This window comes from Rhinoderma darwinii, chromosome 2 (genome assembly GCF_050947455.1).
Source record: "Rhinoderma darwinii isolate aRhiDar2 chromosome 2, aRhiDar2.hap1, whole genome shotgun sequence".
NCBI classification, from domain to species: Eukaryota; Metazoa; Chordata; class Amphibia; order Anura; family Rhinodermatidae; genus Rhinoderma; species Rhinoderma darwinii.
In genome coordinates, this window is record NC_134688.1 from 236,676,840 (window position 1) to 236,695,202 (window position 18,363).

General features: G+C 42.3%; 1 protein-coding gene across 1 annotated transcript in view; it reads left to right on the top strand.

Moving 5' to 3' along the window:
• The window catches only part of RBBP7 (RB binding protein 7, chromatin remodeling factor), a 63,889-nt gene that overhangs the window by 21,710 nt on the left and 23,816 nt on the right, over positions 1-18,363 (top strand). Inside the window, exons 2-5 of the mRNA XM_075852977.1 lie at positions 10,487-10,631; positions 16,192-16,337; positions 16,565-16,738; positions 18,201-18,316. Of these exons, the coding sequence (XP_075709092.1) occupies positions 10,487-10,631; positions 16,192-16,337; positions 16,565-16,738; positions 18,201-18,316 (581 nt within the window). The remainder of the gene's footprint in view (positions 1-10,486; positions 10,632-16,191; positions 16,338-16,564; positions 16,739-18,200; positions 18,317-18,363) is intronic.

The following is an 18,363-nucleotide window of genomic DNA, read 5'->3' on the forward strand; positions in this document are numbered from 1 at the left end:
ATGTGGCCGTATGTGGGCTTGATTTTTGCGGGCCAAGGTGTAGTTTTCATTCGTACTATTTTGGGGTACACAGGACTTATAGATTAACTTTTTTTTATTTTTTATGGGTGGAATGGGAGAAAAGAATATTTTGGCGGTTTTTCTTATTTTTATTTTTTTTTTTGATGCAGTTCATCTGGCAGTTTAATGTGGTAAATTTTATTGTTCAAGTCGTTACGATCGCGGGGATACCGTGTATGTGTTTGTTTTGACTCTTTTACTAAATAAAACCACTTTTGGGGGGGGGGGAAAGTGGTTTTATTTTATTTTGACTTAATATTTGTTGTTTTTTTTTTATATAAACTTTATTTATCTGCTACTTTTACATATTGTTTTATAGTCCCACCAGGTGACTTCACCATGCGATCTGCTGATCGCTTATACAATGATTTGGTATACATAGGCAATAATGCTTTGGTATACTGTCAGTGTAAAACTGACAGGCAATCTATTAGGCCCCGCGATTTCTTCACTGGGATGCCGATGGGGTGACAGAGCTGTCTATTGACAGCGGCATCTAATGTGTTAAACTGCCGGAATCGGAGAGCGCTTCGATTCCGGCAGGAGCCGGACTGTATAACAGTTGTGCTCCTGCCGCTGATCGTGTCGGTACACTGGCAGTACCCAAGCGATCAGAGGACGGATTTCTCTGTCCTTTTGCAGGAACTAGTACCTGCAAGTGTCCAGATTTATGCCAGCCACCTGCAAAGATTGGGCTTGGGCCTTATTTGTCGGCACTGTGCGCATGCTCGACCACCGCTTCATTCATTTCTATGGGGCTGCTGCTCTATTTTCTACAGCTTTATAGAAATGAATGGGGCTGTTCACTACTGCTTCATTCCTATGAGGCTCCCAGGAATGGCAAGGCAAGCCTGTTCTCGTGACTGGTGGGGATCCCAGTGGTTTGACCCCTACTGATCTGATATTTTTCACCTATACTGTGTAGGGTTGATACCAATACTTTGTGTAATATTGCAATTCTCAATACCAAAAAGATACTTTGCCCAAAAAAAAAAAATACTTCCATTTTCTGATGAGGCACCTGGTGTGATAAATTTTGAACCTCCATGTGCCTCACATTTTATAGTAATTAACCCAATTGTTTCTCAGTCATGATGGACAACATTGGGTTAATTTGAGGTACATGATGGGGTTAATTACTGTAAATGTGAGGCACATGAAGGTATTAAATTCATAATACCATCTGCCTCGAGTGAAAGAAAGCAAATTTTTTTTAAAATATTGTGTACACCATAAATTACGTGATAAATTTGTTTTGCAGGTTATTAGTCGAAATTATACCGAATACGTGTATTTTATGTATTAAGACTTTTAGATTAACGTTTATTGTAAGAAATGGGTATATGTATTTTCCAGGTTTTTTTTTCAACATTACTTTTAGATTTTGCTCTACGTTAATATTTTTAAACTAGCCTGTGTACTGATAGTACACAGGCAGTTGTAGGGCATACCGAAGTGTGCCCTAACAGGAAATATGGTAGGACAGCCCTGGGGTTCTTCAGTGGACCCATGGCTGTCTGCTCATGTATGGTATGTACCTCGATCGGGGAATCCCCCTCCTCATTTTCCCTTTGAATGCTGCAGTCTGCTTTGATCGTGGCATTCAAGGGGATAACGCTGGAGATTAGAGGTTTCTCAGATCTCTGCCATTAGAGCGGGACTGCGTAATACAGCCATTGTCCCACATCTGAGTTTTGGCCTTGGTTACATCGGTATACTTCAGTATACCGCGAACGAAATATATGGAATAGCGTAGTAGGTGGCTTTTCCCAGTGTATGTGTTAAACGGAGGCCATAAACTTCATATGAACAGGCCGTTACTGGAATAGATATACCCATTCCATACATACAAGCGCCAGCAGCATTGGGCTACATTACGGATGTGGTAATGGAGTAGACTGTTTAGAAAGTCATATAGTCTCTCCCCCCCCCCCCCCACCCCTCCCAATTCCGTGGCATTGCTGGGTATTATCCACCAGACCTACTCGATCCTGCTCCCAAAGAATCTTTGGCCTGCTGTTCAGATCCTCTTGACTAGCCATGCGGCGGAAAACTGCACCAGGGGTCTGGTATGCTAGCCCAGTGGGCTATTTTTTTTCCAAGGTGAGGTCTCCACTCCGTTTGACTGACACTTGTCTATTCCGCCCCCCCCCCCCCCTGTTGCTTATTTTAATGTATCTTCCTCCCTGTAGGACTCCAACCATAAACGGGGTCGTATGGCAGTGGCAACGCTCTATTCCTCTGACGTGCTCTTTAAGACCATGGTTGAGTTTCTGGAGCTTCTGTCATTCTAAATAGCAGCACAGTTAATTTCTCCCTTAGAATCCCCTCTAGGGGAAACAACCTTTTCCATGTGGTAGGCCACGTAAGAACGTCAGAAGCACCAGGAACAGATTCCGCTCCTCTTTGGGTTTTTCACAAACGTCCCCTGTAAGGACCAGCGCTGCCTCCTGTAGAATCAATCTGTTTTTTTCTGGGAAATCCTGACTTGTAATCAGTCAGAACAAGACACTAAATTTGTAGCAGCTATGCATTTTGTGCTGTCAAAAAATACCTTATACGTTATGGATGACTTGGAGAAGTGTCAAGGCAGAGGGCATTCCCACAGTTCTGTTGGCTCCAGACTGGCCTCACCGGGCTTAGTATGCCTACCCTGTCAATGTGCTTGCAGAAGCACCGTGGCATCTTTCACTTTGACTCTACTTCCTTTTCCAAGGTCTGCTGTGCCACCCCACTTCACCTCTGCTTTGTTTAACGACGTGGCTGTTAACCCCTTCCTGCTTTGACCTTCCTGACAGTCTCATTTTTCACCTCTGACATGTTTCACTTTGTGGTAATAACTTTGGAATGCGTTTACCTATCCAAGCGATTCTGAGATCGTTTTCTCGTGACACACTGGACTTTAGGTTAATGGCAAACTTTGCTCGATACGTTCAGTGTTTAATTGTGAAAAACACCAAAATTTTGTGAAAAATTGCAAAAATTTGCATTTTTCTCAATTTAAATGTATCTGCTTGAAAGACAGGCAGTTGTACCACACACAATTGTTGCTAATTATGTCCCCATATGTCTACTTTAGATTGGCATCGTTTTTTGAACATCCTTTTATTTTTCTAGAACGTTGCAAGGCTTTGAATTTTAGCAGCAATTTCAGGAAAATTTCAAAAGGCAATTTTTACAGGGGCCAGTTCAGTTGTGCAGTGGCTTGGAGAGCCTTATATATTAGAAACCCCCCAAAAAGTCACCCCATTTTAAAAACTTCACCCCTCAAAGTATTCAAAACAGCATTTAGAAAATGTCTTAACCTTTAGACTTTTCACAGGAATTAAAGCAGATATGAAATTTAAAAACTTCATATTTTTTTTGCAGAAATTAATTTTTAATCCATTTTTTTTTTTGTAACACAAAGTTTTACCAGAGAAATGCAAGTCAATATTTATTTCCCAGGTTCTGCAGGTTTAGGAAAATCCCACATGTGGCCCTAGCAGGCTACTGGACTGAAGCACCGTCCTCAGAAGCAAAGGAGCACCTAGTGGATTTTGGGGCGTTATTTTTATTAGAATATATTTTAGGCACCATGTCAGGTTTGAAGGGCTCTTGCGGTGCCAAAACATTGGAAATCCTCCAAAAGTGACCCAATTTGGGAAACTACACACTTAAAGGAAGTGATCTAGGGGTATAGTAAACATTTTGATCCCACATGTTTTTTGCAGTAATTATTGGAAGTAGGCCCTGAAAATGAAAAAATCAAAGAAAATTCAAAGAAAATGTAGGTTTAGCTTATATTTTTTTCTTATTTCCCCAAGGACTGAAGGAGAAAAAGCACCGCAAAATTTGTAAAGCAATTTCTCCCAAGTAAAACAATACCCCACATGTGGTAATAAACGGCTGTTTGGAAACACGGCAGGGCTTAGAAGGGAAAGTGCGCTATTTGGCTTTTGGAGATCACATTTAGCAGGAATGGTTTGTTTTGGCCATGTCACATTTGCAAATCACCTGAGGGGAAAAAACAATGAAAACGCCAAAAAAGTGACTCCATTTAGGAAACTACACCCCTTGAGGAATTCATCTAGGGGTGTAGTGAGCATTTTGACCCCACAGGTGTTTCATAGAATTTATTAGAATTGGGCAGTGAAAATTAAAACAATCCTTTTTCTTCAATAAGACATAGCTTTAGCTCAATTTTTCATTTTCTCAACAAATAAAGGACCAAAAACACCCAACATTTGTAAAGCAATTTCTCTCGAGTTTGGCAATACCCCACATGTGGTCATAAACTGCTGTTTGGGCACACAGTAGGGCTCAGAAGGGAAGGAGCTGCATTTGGCTTTTGGAGTGCAAAATGTTTTGCTTGATTGGTTTCTGGGAGCATGTGGGACCTAAAGAGTGGAACCCCTCCCCCCAGAAGTGACCCCATTTTAGATTCTACACCCCTCAATGCATTCACCTAGGGGTGTAGTGAGCATGTTAACCCAGCAGGTGTTTTGTAGAAATTAGTGTGAACTTGATGTGGCAGAGCGAAAATGTGATTTATTTTTATTTTTTTTCCCATAGATATGCCAATATGTGATGCCCAGCTTGTTCCACCATAATAAGTCAGCTCTCATTATTATGCGGTGACGTGACCCTAATCTTTTGCCTGGACATTTGGCAGGCCTCAGGAGTGAAAGAGTACCATGTAAAATTGAGGCCTAATTTGGCGATTTACAAAGTATTGGTTCACAATTGCAGGGCTCAGATGTGAAATAATAAAAAGAAAGTGACCCCATTTTGGGAACTATACCCCTAAAGGCATTTTCACCCAACAGGTATTTTCCATAAATGAATGTGCTGCGGATGGTGCAAATGAAAAATTTATATTTTTCCCTAGATGTGCCATTTCAGTGGCAAATATGTTGTCACTGGAGACACACACCCCAAAAATTAAGGGTTCTCCCGGGTACGGCGATGCCATATATGTGGAAGTAAACTGCTGTTTGGGCACGCTGTAGGGTTGAGAGAGGAGGGAGTGCCATTTGGCTTTTGGAGGGTGGATTTTGCTTGGTAGTAGTTTTTGTTTGAGTATTGCTGGTGTTTCCGTTTATAATGTGAGTGTACATGTAAGCTGGGCAGAGTATATCAGGGGCATAGTCAGGTGGTATGATGGGGTAAAAAAACAAACCATAAAATCTATAGATGTGTGTTACGCTGTGGAGCAGTCCTTTCTGCACAGGCCAGTGTCGCACTGATAAATGGTGTCCTTTCTTATCCCCCTTTTGGCCCACACTCTGTACCTTTGCAGTTTGGGAAATTTTGCTGGGAAGTGTTGTCCTGGTATAAAACGGGCACCGTCGCTTTCAGCGGATATGTTTGGGCCCTACCCTTCCTGGTTCCTCCCTAATTTTAGGGCCTTGATAAATCGCCTCTTGAAACAGACAAAAAGTTCCCCTCTGATCTGCACAACTGCATATTTTTTATTTCCTGACTTATTGGAGCCTTAACTAAGTTTTTTATTTTTTCACAGACATAGTGGTATAAGGGCTGGTTTTTTGTTTGTTTTTTTGCGCGGGACAAACTGTAGTTATTATTGGTACCATTTTGGGGTACATGTGACTTTTTGATCACCTTTTATCCTATTTTTTGGGAGGTCAGGTTACCAAAAACCCGCAATTCTGGCAGTGTTTTTTTTTTAGTTTTTTTTTTTTTATACAGCGTTTACCATGCGTTCTAAATTACATGTTAACTTTATTCTGCGGGTCAGTCCGATTCCGGCGATACCGACTTTATAGTACAACGCTTTGCACAATAAAATTTACTTTTGTAAAAATGCATTTTTTCTGTCGCCAAGTTGTAAGAACCATAACTTAACTTTAAAGTCTACGGAGCTGTATGAGGGTTTGTTTTTTTTTCTGCGAGAAGAGCTATAGTTTTTATGTAGGGCAAAGTGACCAAAAAACAGATTCTGGTCGTTCTTTTAATTATTTTATTTATTTTTTTTGCGCTGTTCTCCGTGTGCAATAAATACAATATTTGTATTCCTTAGGTCGCTACGGTTGCAGCGATACCAAATGCGTATGGTTTATTATTTTTTCAATAATAAAGGACTTGATAAGGGAACAGGGTGATTGTTTTATTTTATTACTTGAAACTTATGTTTTCAAACTTATTTTTTTACACTTTTTTTATTTTTTAGTGGACTTGAAGGTGCAACAGTTTTTTTTGTAATACATTGCACTACCTACGTAGTACGATGTATTAGATCTGTCAGTTATTCACTGACAGCAAGCCGATTAGGTTACGCCTCCCGGCGGGGCCTAATTGTCTTTCGTAATGGTAGAGCAGGAGGCCATTGTGTCTGCTGTTGCCATAGCAGCAGTCGGCAGCCCTGATTGCATGTCAGGCCTGGCTATTTGCTAGCAACCGCTAAGATGCAGCGATTGCTGAATCGAAGGGGTTAATGGCAGGGATCGGAGCTAGCTCCGGTTCCTGCCGTTACAGGTGGATGTCAGCTGTAACATACAGCTGACTTCTACCGCTGATGACGCCGGCTCAGCTCCTGAGCCGGCGCCATCTTGCCAGCGGCTACAGAAGCCGCTCAGGCTCCGCCGCCGGGCGGATCCTATGTGCCTACCGTGCTAGGCAGACCGGGACGGGAGGCCAGTATTAGGCCTCTGGTTGAAATTGCCGGGGTTCCAAAGGCTGCAATGGCAAACACCTTTAAATGCATCGATCGCGTCTGAGCGTTGCATTTAAGGGGTTAATGGCGGGGATCTAATTTCAGTCCCCGCCATTACAGTCGGATGTCAGCTGTAATACACCACGAAGATCCAGCGATGATGGCACCGGCTCGGCTTCTGAGCCTGTGCCATCCATTTGGCGTATCGATACTGCAAAATGCGGGAAGCACTAGCATTCCATGGTGTACCCATACGTCAAATGTTGGGAAGGGGTTAAAGCTGAAATTTTGGGGCCTGTTGTCTTGCTGAATCTGTCTTCCAGGAGATGCTCAATGCCTAAAAACCACAATTGGCCAAGTTATATCACTGCATGTGTAAGGCCTTTTTTATTTGGTGTGAGCAATGCAGTTTCCATTCCTTGGTGTATTCCACCCCAGATCCTGGCTTGCTGTTTTTTTGTTTTTTTTTTCTCTCCTGCAATGTGATCTGGAACAGAACCTTGACCTTCTCTCAAGAACCAGGTTTCTGCCCGTCCCTCTATCCTTTTTCAACATGTTGGCCTTCCGTCCCCAGCCCAAAAAACATTCTGTGGTTCGTGGCTCATACTGCTGCTCGCTTACCGCATCCCACTGAGCCCTGGAATCTTAAAGAAGCACTTCAGCAATTTTTTATTTTTTTCTTCCTGTATAATGCAGTATAGGCTATTAAATAATAATGTAGAGGCTCTTCTGTATTCCTGCTTTAGTTGATGTCCTTTTTGGTTGTCTGCCATCTTGGTTCCTTCTCCCCCACCCCCCCCCCCCTGATATGGTTCCCCTAATGCAGCCTACATTTCCCATGATGCATCTGGCTTTGCAGAGGCGGTGGGGTCTCCTCACACTGCGCTTGCTTTGCTGAGTCCGATCTAAGTGCAGCAAGTGATAGATCAGTGACAGAGCTTCTGACCCATAACTGTAGTGTCTCAGTGTAATCCTATGTGATGCAGCTTCATGTTACTCTCCTCTGCCTCTTGTGATAGATTTTTCTGTACATTTTTACACGAGACAGTGAGGAGCAGCATCACATAGAAATACACTTGAGATTCTGCATACAACACTCGCAGAAAGTATAGACCGTTAGTGTAACAGAGGTTCGCCTTTTATATCTCTGCTCCCTTCGGGCAGAAAAAAAAAATCTTTTCAGAAGCACTCAATGCATGGGGTGGGGGGGGGGACATACAGAGAAACAAGGAGGGTAGGGGTCTCAACTGCCAGCAGAGATTTGATAGGTGATGTAAACTTGTAGTTAACCCCTTAATGACCAGGCCATTTTGCACGTTAATGACCAAGGATTATTTTTTGTTTTTTCACGGTCGCATTCCAAGCGTCGTAACTTTTTTTTTTTATTAAATTCTGTCGACATAGCCGTATAAGGGCTTGTTTTTTGTGGGACGAGTTGTATTTTGTAATTCTATCATTTTTAGATGCTTATATTATATAGATTTAACTTTTATTAACTTTGTTTTAGGAGAGAATTGAAAATAAGCAGCTATTCCAGCATTGATTTTCACGTTTATAAATTTACGCCGTTTACTGTGCAGCGTAAATAACATGTTAACTTCATTTTATGGGTCGGCACGATTACGGGGATATAAAATTTGTAAAGGTTTTATGTTTTCCTACGTTTGCACAATAAAAACCCTTTTAGAGAAAAATTAAGTTTTTGCATCGCCGCATTCCAAGAGCCGTAATTTTTTTAGTTTTCCATCAATGTGGCTGTATGTGGGCTAGATTTTTGCAGGCCAATGTGTAGTTTTCATTAGTACTATTTTGGGGTACATAGGACTTAACTTTTTTTATTTTTTTTTATGGGTGGAATGGGAGAAAAGAGAATTTTGCCATTGTGTTTTGTTTTTGTTTTTTTGACGCCGTTCAACCGGCGGTTTAATTAATGTGTTCATTTTATTGTTTAAGTTGTTACAATTGCGGGGATACAGTGTATGGGTTTATTTGTTTTGGCACTTTTACGAAATCCACTTTTTGGGCAGTTTTATTTGATTTTGACTGTAAATTATTATTATTTTTTTTTCACAAACTTTAACTGCTGTACTTTTTATTTTTATTTTTTTGGTCCCACCAGGGGACTTCACTATGTGATCTGTTGATCGCATATATAATGCTCTGGTATACTTAGTATACCAAAGCATTATTGCCTGGCAGTGTAAAACTAGCAAGGCAATCTGCCTCCGGCGTGGCCTAACAGGCGTTTGCTGAAGACAGACCTGGGGGTCTTTGTTAGGCCCCCGGCTGCCGTGGAAACCAGACGGCGACCCGCGATTTCTTTGCGGGGGCACCGATGGGGTGGAAGAGGGAGCCCCCTCCCTCTGTTAAACAGATGTCGCTGTCGCTATTGACGGCGGCATTTAATGGGTTAAACTGCCGGAATCGGAGCGCGCTTCGATTCCGGCAGGAGCCAGGCTGTGTACACTGCCTGTACCTGCGCCATCACAGGACGGCTATATCCGTCCGTCCTGCGCGAACTAGCAGCTGCAGAGGACGGATATATCCGTCCTTCGGTGTTAAGAGGTTAACAGGAAGGTTAACTTGCCTCCTGTCTATTTTGGTGCTCAGACTGAGCTTTTTCATTACAAGCAGCTGTCATGTTAGCTCAATGTATAAATGCAACAAAGAAAATAATTACACTTCTAGAATATTGCTGGGGGGTCCCCAGTATTTAAAGAGGCTCTGTCACCACATTATAAGTGCCCTATCTCCTATATAAGAAGAGCGGCGCTATAATGTAGGTGACAGTAATGCTTTTTAGTTAGAAAAATTATCTATTTTAAACCACTTTATGAGCGATTTTTTTAGCTTTATGCTAATGAGTTTCTTTATGTCCAAGTGGGCGTGTTTTTACTTTAGACCAAGTGGGCGTTGTACAGAGGAGTGTATGACTCTGACCAATCAGCGTCATACACTTCTCACCATTCATTTACACTGCACTAGCGATATAGTTATATCGTTATGTGCAGCTACATACACAAACACTAACATTACTGCAGTGTCCTGATAATGAATACACATCACTACCAGCTTGGACGTGATATTTATTCAGAATCCTGACACGTCTGTAGCGTCTCTGAGATTTACAGCAAGTCAAACTTAATCTCGCGAGATTACGATGTAGTAACCTGTCATTTCAAACGAGATTATGCTTGCCTTGCTGGAATCTCACAGAAAAGATTCAGAAGTGTCAGGATTCTGAATAAACATCACATCCAGGCTGATAGTGATGTATATTCATTGTCAGGACACTGCAGTAATGTTATAGTGTGTGTATGTGGCTGAACATAGCGATATAACTATATCGCTAGTGCAGTGTAAATTAATGGAGAGAAGTGCATGACGCTGATTGGTCAGCGTCATACACTCCTCTGTACAACACCCACTTGGTCTAAAGTAAAACGCCCACTTGGGCATTAAGAAACTCATTAGCATAAAGCTAAAAATTGCTCAAAGTGGTTTAAAATAGATCGTTTCTCTAAATAAAAAGCATTACTGTCACCTACATTACAGCGCCGACCTCCTTATGTAGGAGATAGGGCACTTATAATGTGGTGACAGAGCCTCTTTAATGAGTCATTAGTGTGTCACTTTTCTAATTCCATAAAACTGCTAACCAGCTGCTAGGTCAATTGCAAAAGTAACGGTTTAAAAATGTCCTCCATTATTCTTGTCCGTGGTTTTCAGGTCTTGGATTGATATGGAACGTTTTTCATTTAATCTTTCTAGTGTTTGAAGATACTGTGGAAGAACGTGTCATCAATGAGGAGTACAAAATCTGGAAGAAAAACACTCCATTCCTCTATGACTTGGTAATGACACATGCCCTCGAATGGCCAAGTCTTACTGTGCAGTGGCTTCCTGATGTTACTAGGTAAAGATTATTTTGATGTCAACTGTTTTACTTTAATTTTTATTTATTTTGCGTGGAATTTAAGTAAGCCATACATATGTTTTGGAACTAAAGGGGTTGTCCAGGAATAAATTTTATTTAAATTTTAACTTAATTAGACATATTTAATAACATTTCTAATATAGTGTCTATTTACCTGTGCCAGCGTTATCCTGTTCTGATCTGCGGTCAGATTTACCAGGGTAAATTTTTTTTATATCCTGTGACGTACCATGTCTTTGCTCAGCCAGCACTTCCAGCTGAGAAAGGCACGGCGTGTCATCAACTACATTTACAGGCAGGGGGCCGGGCGGATGTTTCATGGGCTCTTCAAGAGCTCCGCCTCCTCTGGTCCCGCCGCCTGTAGACCTAGTTGGTATGCGCCGTGTCTTTACACAGCAGGAAGTGTAGGCTGAACAGAGACACGGAGCGTCATCAATCATTGTACACGCCCCCTCCTCCTGTCTCGTTCTCCATGCCTCTTCCTCCTCCACCTTCTTCACACTTGGAGCTCTCGCACTGAAGTGCATGTGAGAAGGAGGAGGAGCGGAATACCTAATCCCTGGCAACAGCGTTGCCGAAGCTGTGGCTGGGGATTACGCTCCAGGGGAAGTCCCTGCCTTCACTGTCCATATATGGACACAGTGACGTCAGGGACTTCTGAAGGGAATCTCCACCACTGTGGCCGGGGATTCCGATCCAGGAGAAGTCCCTCACTTCACTGTCCATATATAGACAGTGAAGTGAGGGACTTCTGGAGCCGTCCCCGGCAGGAAGGGGGGTGACTATGTACAGGGGGGCTGTGTGGCATTGCTTACAGGGGGCCCGGGTGGCATTGCTTCACTGTAAGGCCCTGTTCACACAGTTTTTTTTTTTTCTGCAGGCAGAAAATTCTGCCTCAATTCCGTCTGGAATTTTGAGGCCGATTTTGATCGGCCTGCACGCCGCTACCGCTCGCTGGGAAAAAAACGTCTCCGCCTCCCATTGAAATCAATGGGAGGCATTTTCGGCCGTTTTTTTACGCGGAAACTGCGTCGGAAAACGCACCACAGAACTGCCAAACTATTGATTTCAACGGGAGGCGGAGGCGGTTTTTTCCTGCGAGCGTTAAAACCGGTTTGCGGGGAAAAGAAGCGACATGCCCCATCTTCTGGCATTTACATCTCTGACCTCCCATTGGCATCAATGGGATGCAGAGAAAGCGTTTTTGCCTGCGGTGCTCAATGGCCACGGACAAAAATCGCGGCGCGCGACCTGCAGGAAGGTCAAAATTCAAGACAGGATTTTGAGGCAGAATTTTCTGCCTGCAAAAAACTGAACAAGGCCTAATACAGGATCTCTCAGAACAGATCCAGCAGCAGGTGAGGAAAATGTACTGACTGGTCTGACATAGGTGGAGTGGGAAGATTTACATTTATGAAAGGGGTGGGGGAGGGAGACGGGTGCCTGTACTTAGATCAAGGATAGATGGAGGCACAAAGGATAATGATGATTATTAGTGTGTAAGACCGTGTGCAGGGAGGGAGCTGCCTGGAATTAGAGCAGGGAAGGACCTGTGAACATAGAGGGGCGTGGCAGTATGCAAATAACTGATGCTTTGGAGGAAGGGGGGATGCAAGCTGTCTCCTCAGATGCAGCAGGGGATCATGGGTATGGTGGGTTACAAGACCGGAAACAGCCAGAACCAGAAGCAAGGGATACAAACAAACAGAGCAGCAGTGACAATGGCGATCAAACAAACTGGTTAGAAGTTTAATAAGGGGGTATTGGGGAAGGCAAACCAAGGCTGGAGGACACTTTTTAGACTTTTTTTTTTCCCCCTGGATAACCCCTTTTAAGTATAACATGATCTTCCTGTTTATCCCATGGATAGGAGCCAAACTGTTAGGCCTCATGCACACTTCCGACACCTTTTTCACGGTCGCTTTTGACGGGTCCGTGAACCCGTTTTAGCGGCCATGTGGTTTCAGTGTGCACTCCGTGTTTCCGTTTCCGTGCGCCGAGCATGGTACTGTCCATGGTGACATTACCATGCTCGGCGCGCGGAAATAATGTAATAAAAAAAAAAATTCATACTTGCATTCCTCCTGTCCGGCCTCCAGCGATGACGTTCAATCCTTGTCGCCCTCGGCAGCCAATCACAGGCTGCCGCGCCCTCGGCAGCCAATCACAGGCTGCTGCGTCACAAAAGAAGGTCGGACTGGAGGAAGAAGAGGGACTCGTCACCAAGACAACGACCGGGTACGTATGAAAGGCTTTTTATTTTATTTTTAATCGGCAGCCTCTTTTCTCTATCAGTTATTGATAGACAAGTGGCTGCCGATTAGTGTAATATTTTTGTCATGTTTTTCTGCCCGCCCGGCGGTTGCTAGGCAACGGCTCCGTCACACACGGACGGCACACGGATGCCTTCCGTGTGCCTTCAGTTTTTTTGACGGCCCCGTTGACTTGCATGGGCCTCACGGTCACGGAATCCCGGACCAAAGTAGGACCTGCTCTACTTTGGAACGGAAAGGCGCAACGGACCGTCAAAAAAACTGAGGTGTGCATGGCCCCATTGAAATGAATGGGTTCAGGGTGCCATCAGTGACAAAAACGGATGGCACCCTGAATGAAAAAACTGAAGTGTGCATGAGGACTTAGAGCTACACTACTGTTTGGAGTTGAGTATAGTCAGAGGACTTAATCAAAGCTTATTGGTTAAACACATGTAAAAAAATAATAAAGAAGAGATTTTTCTTTTTTGTGGGGGCAGGCAAATCCACTTATTTTTGTAATTATAACGGCATTTGGTACGCCGTAATCTTATTCACCCCAAAATGAGTTAACAGGCTGCTTTTACTGCATGGCAAACGCCGTAAAAAGAAAACCCGATGGAGGAATCACTGTTTTTTCTGTTCCACCCCAGATTTTTTTGTTTTTCAGTTTCCCAGTACATTAAATGGCATGGTAAATGGTGCCATGAAAAAAAGTCTCCCGCAAAAAACAAGCCCTCCCATGGTTTATCAACGGAAAAAGTAATGGTTTTTGGAATGTGGGGTGGATAAAATGAAAAATTACTTTGGCGCACAGGGGTTAAGACTGACTGGCATTTCATATACCAGTCTTAATATAAAGAAAGTTGCAGTAAGATGTGATACGTTTAAGAGGCGAATGCCTCTCCGTAAATGTGTCTCGTATCTTTCAACTGACTGCGTCTTAATTGTGGTGAAGCGGCTGTGTGCCATCCATTTCCCCTTTCCCATACGACATAATAAGAAGAATATTAAAAACAAATTGCTCACCTCACCGCTCCTCTTCTTCCCTCCGGGTACTCCGGCTCCCTCAGTATGCTGCGACTCATACGAGGTCTACACGGCACCTTGACATTGCTACGCCACACAGTGAAATCTATGGCGTATGTTTAAACTTTAATTTACGCAAGTCTTTGTCGCTATGGCCCCGCACCCTTTAAGTATGCCATGCCCCTTTTTATAAAAGTGGCAAGGGTGGCGTCCAGTCACAAATTGCGACTTTTCTATGCCTGAAAACTGACGTAGGCAGGGTGATAAATTTCCCCCCAATTTTGTGGTTTTTAAGCAGCGAACATACTCATCCAGCAAAGGTCACTAAATTTTTATAGTGCGATGTGCCTCATTGACAAGACATCCATGCGAACTCTCCTTGTTCTCACACCCTAACTATTTAGCACAATGTGGTTGTGAACCTTCACCTTTCTGAGAAAAAGTGAAACATTGCTTTAAGGAGTTTTCAGATTTAAAACGTGTGTCGATGCTTTTAACTTATGAATGTAAATACGTTTGTAATGTAATTAGTTTCCAAATTGTACCCATTTCCAGATGCTGCCATGGGGTACATGACGGGTGACGTCACTCTCTGACCGCTGTGTTGATCATCAATTTTCTTCCAGGTATAAGACACGTCACTAGTGACGTGCTGTGTATGGGCTGTTCTGTTGTACAGCCAGTAACAAGGGACCATGCATGCGCGTTACTGGCTGTACAACAGAACAGCCCATACACGGCATGTCACTAGTGACGTGTCTTATACCTGGAAGAAAATTGATGATCACAGCGGCCAGAGTGACATCACCCGTCATGTACCCCACGGCAGCATCTGGAAACTAAGTACATTACAAATGTATTTACGTTCATAAGTTAAAAGCATTAACACATACATGTTTTAACTTTGCAAAACCCCTTTAAATTGCTACAGTTTGCACACCATTGAGTTCTTAGCATGGCCACCTGTTGAGTGCTTCTAATGTAGTTTGACTCTGGTATGCTTGTTCATCTCCACCATACTATTGCATTGTGTATCTACCTTCAGAAAAATCTGTTGCTTAGATCTTTAAAGGAACAGTGTCATGGCAAATAATTTTTTTTATATGTTAAAGATGTTAGTGCTTTAATAAAAACGTTTTTATTCATTTGTGTGTTTGTGTTTTACTTTTTCTTATTTTTACACTTTTTCTTCCCTATGGGGGCTGCCATTTTTTGTTCCATTTCTGTGTGTGTCGATTAACGACACACACAGACATGGAGTACGGCAGCCACAGTCCCATAGGGACTGCGAACGGCTCCCGTCCCATTGACTGCCGTGTACGGCGTCTGTGTGGGAACTGCGCATGCGCCGCTCCCACACAGTCCTATTCGAAATTGGCGCCGTCCGGCGCCATTTTCCTGTGGACCGGAAGTCGCGGCCGGACAGTAATATTACTACTTCCGGTCGCGGCTTCCGGACTTGTGCACATGGAACTACGGCAGCAAAGGGAGCGGACGGGCCGGAGGGAGCCGCGGCGGCAGGAGCAGGTAAGAGATTTCAATGTATGTTAGTGTTTGTGTGTGTTTACTACTGTATGTAAACCTACTACACTGTGGGTTACCTCAAAAAATGGCGACACACAGTGTAGGAGGTTAAACCTTTCAAACCCCTCGTTTATCCCGGCACTAGCCAGGATAAAGGAGGGGGGGATGCTGAGAGCTCACTAGAGCGAGGGCTTTTAACCCAATGTTGCAATGCTGCAATTTTGGGAACTAGCTCCATCTAGTGACCAAAAATGGGTAGTATTATAAATTAGAATTAATTTATAATATTTCCTGACTATTTCCTGACTCGTGAAAAAAATAAAAAAAATTTGAACCATGTTTAATCACCCACACACTAAATGTTTAATTTTTAAAAAAAAAACATGTTTTTCTGGCAACACATTCCCTTTAAAGTGGCTTTTCTACCCTTTATCTTGTGTGAATAATGTGTGGTCTTCTACATTCTTCTTCTGGCTTGTTTTATAACGGCGAAATCAGAGCACACTGAGCCCGAATTTTTTATACTTGGAGCCTCAGTACATAGTCTTCTATGGGTAGACTTTTATTGTATCTTTCCACATCCCCCAAAAAAAAGTGAGTAGTTTTGTTTTTTGTTTTTTTTAAAATGTATTTTCTATTTATCCAGGATATGTAAGGAAAAAGGTACAGCAATGTATTTTAGTAATCTTGTCACTTGCATCTGAATATGCTTCTTAACGTACTCTCCTCTTTAGACCAGAAGGTAAAGATTATGCTTTGCATTGGTTGGTGCTTGGCACTCACACATCCGATGAGCAGAATCACCTAGTGGTGGCTAGAGTCCAGATTCCAAACGATGATGCACAGTTTGATGCTTCTCACTATGACAGTGAGAAAGGAGGTAAGCGATCATGTGAACTCATGCATGCATTGGATGTGACAGTTGCTGAACAGTAACAATCACTTTCAGGCCCCATTCACAACTTGCTGTATGTTTTGTGACCTCATAAAGAGCTAGACATTCTTTTTTTTTTTTTTTATTCCACCTATTTCCAGCAGCTGTCCTTACCTTAGAGAGTAATTCGTTTTGCGAGTCACTCATTATTCTGCATTGTTTGATCATTTCAGAATTCGGGGGCTTTGGTTCTGTCAGTGGCAAAATTGAAACTGAAATTAAAATTAACCATGAAGGTGAAGTGAATCGGGCCCGATACATGCCTCAGAATCCATGTATAATTGCTACCAAAACTCCATCATCTGATGTGTTGGTATTTGATTATACTAAGCACCCATCTAAACCTGGTAAGTATAATGTTGCCTGTTGTAATGCTTAACCCCTTAATGACCAAGCCTTTTCGGGCGTTAATGAGCAAGCGTGATTTCTTGTTTTATTTTCAGCCACATTTCTAAGAGTGATAACTTCATTTATTTTTCAGTTAACCTGACTGTATGAAGACTTTTTGCAGGATGAGTTGTATTTTTCAATTGCACTGTGTTTGGGTGCACAGAGTATATTTATTAACTTTTTGGTACGCATTTGTAACTGGTGGTTTGATAATTCTGTTAACTGTTTGAGTTGTTAAGATACCATGAATTAAGTGATTTTTATTTTTGCTGTAATGCTTTTGGGGGAAAAATTTATTTTAGTTTTTGTTTTGTTTTTTTGTGATTTTTTTTTTAAAATTATATATTCCACCTCCCACAAAAGATGTAGAAGTGATCAAAAAGTCAAATGTACTCCAATTATACAAATACTAAACGACAGCTTGCCCCGCCAAAAACAAGACCTCATACTGTTCAATCGTTGGAAAGTTAAAGCTCTCAGAATATGGAGGCGCAAAAATGTTATTTTTTTTTTTTTTTAAATCTGTTTTGTTTTCCTTGAAAAAGTAGTAAAACAAAGACTTCAGTTTTTTTTTTTCTTGTATATTTATTATTTTTAAATTAATATATCCCACTAAGACTTGACTCTGCAATACTGATGGCTTCAATAATACACCGCAGCACCTCCTGTATTGCAGTATATGTACTCTCAAGCAACCCATTAGACTCTGCAGTTCATTTTAGTGTGGCGTTTTTCACATGTCAAATCATGTGATTTAAAAGGCTGTATGACTCCATAAAAAAAAAACCTGAACGCTCTATGGTGGTCTCTGGGATAAAAGCACCAGTAAATGATAAACTCCAAAGCCAGGCTTTCTGCGTTTTTGGAAAAACACCACTGACACAAACGCGAGTTAAATAAAAAAAATGGCATTTAAAAAAAACGCCATGTTTTTATATTTTCCAATTGACTTAAAGCTGACATTAAGCAGCTGCGTTTTTTACTGCATAAAACGTTAGGAAGGAAACTTTTTTTGTTCCCCTAAAAACATTGTAAATCCACACTTGGGCCCCAGCGTCCATGACAAGCCATCAGCGCCCCACAATCGTGTCGATGGTGTGACAGAGGGAGCATCTTCCCTCTGTTAAAATATTTAGATGAAGGGAATAATGAACGTGGCATCAAAGGGGTTAAATGACCAGGATCAAAGTTCCCAGCAGCCCGACCCCGCCCCCCCACCCCTCAGCATGTTTTCTCCTATTCTGTGGTTAGGAGAACTTTTAATCTTGAGACAACACCTTTAACTAAAACAGACATGTCAATTGACTGGTCCTCTTTAAGCAATTCTTTCATAATCTGTAGAGTAGATTGAAACCGACAAAGCCCTTGCATTATATATAAAAACTACATTAACTAATTGACTGTCATGTTTGTTGATAGACCCAAGTGGCGAGTGTAATCCTGATCTTAGATTGAGAGGTCATCAGAAAGAGGGCTATGGCCTGTCTTGGAATTCTAACTTGAGTGGACACCTGCTAAGTGCATCTGATGATCATGTAAGTAAGCCAGTTTTCAATATGCACTAATGTGATGTAGCAACTTG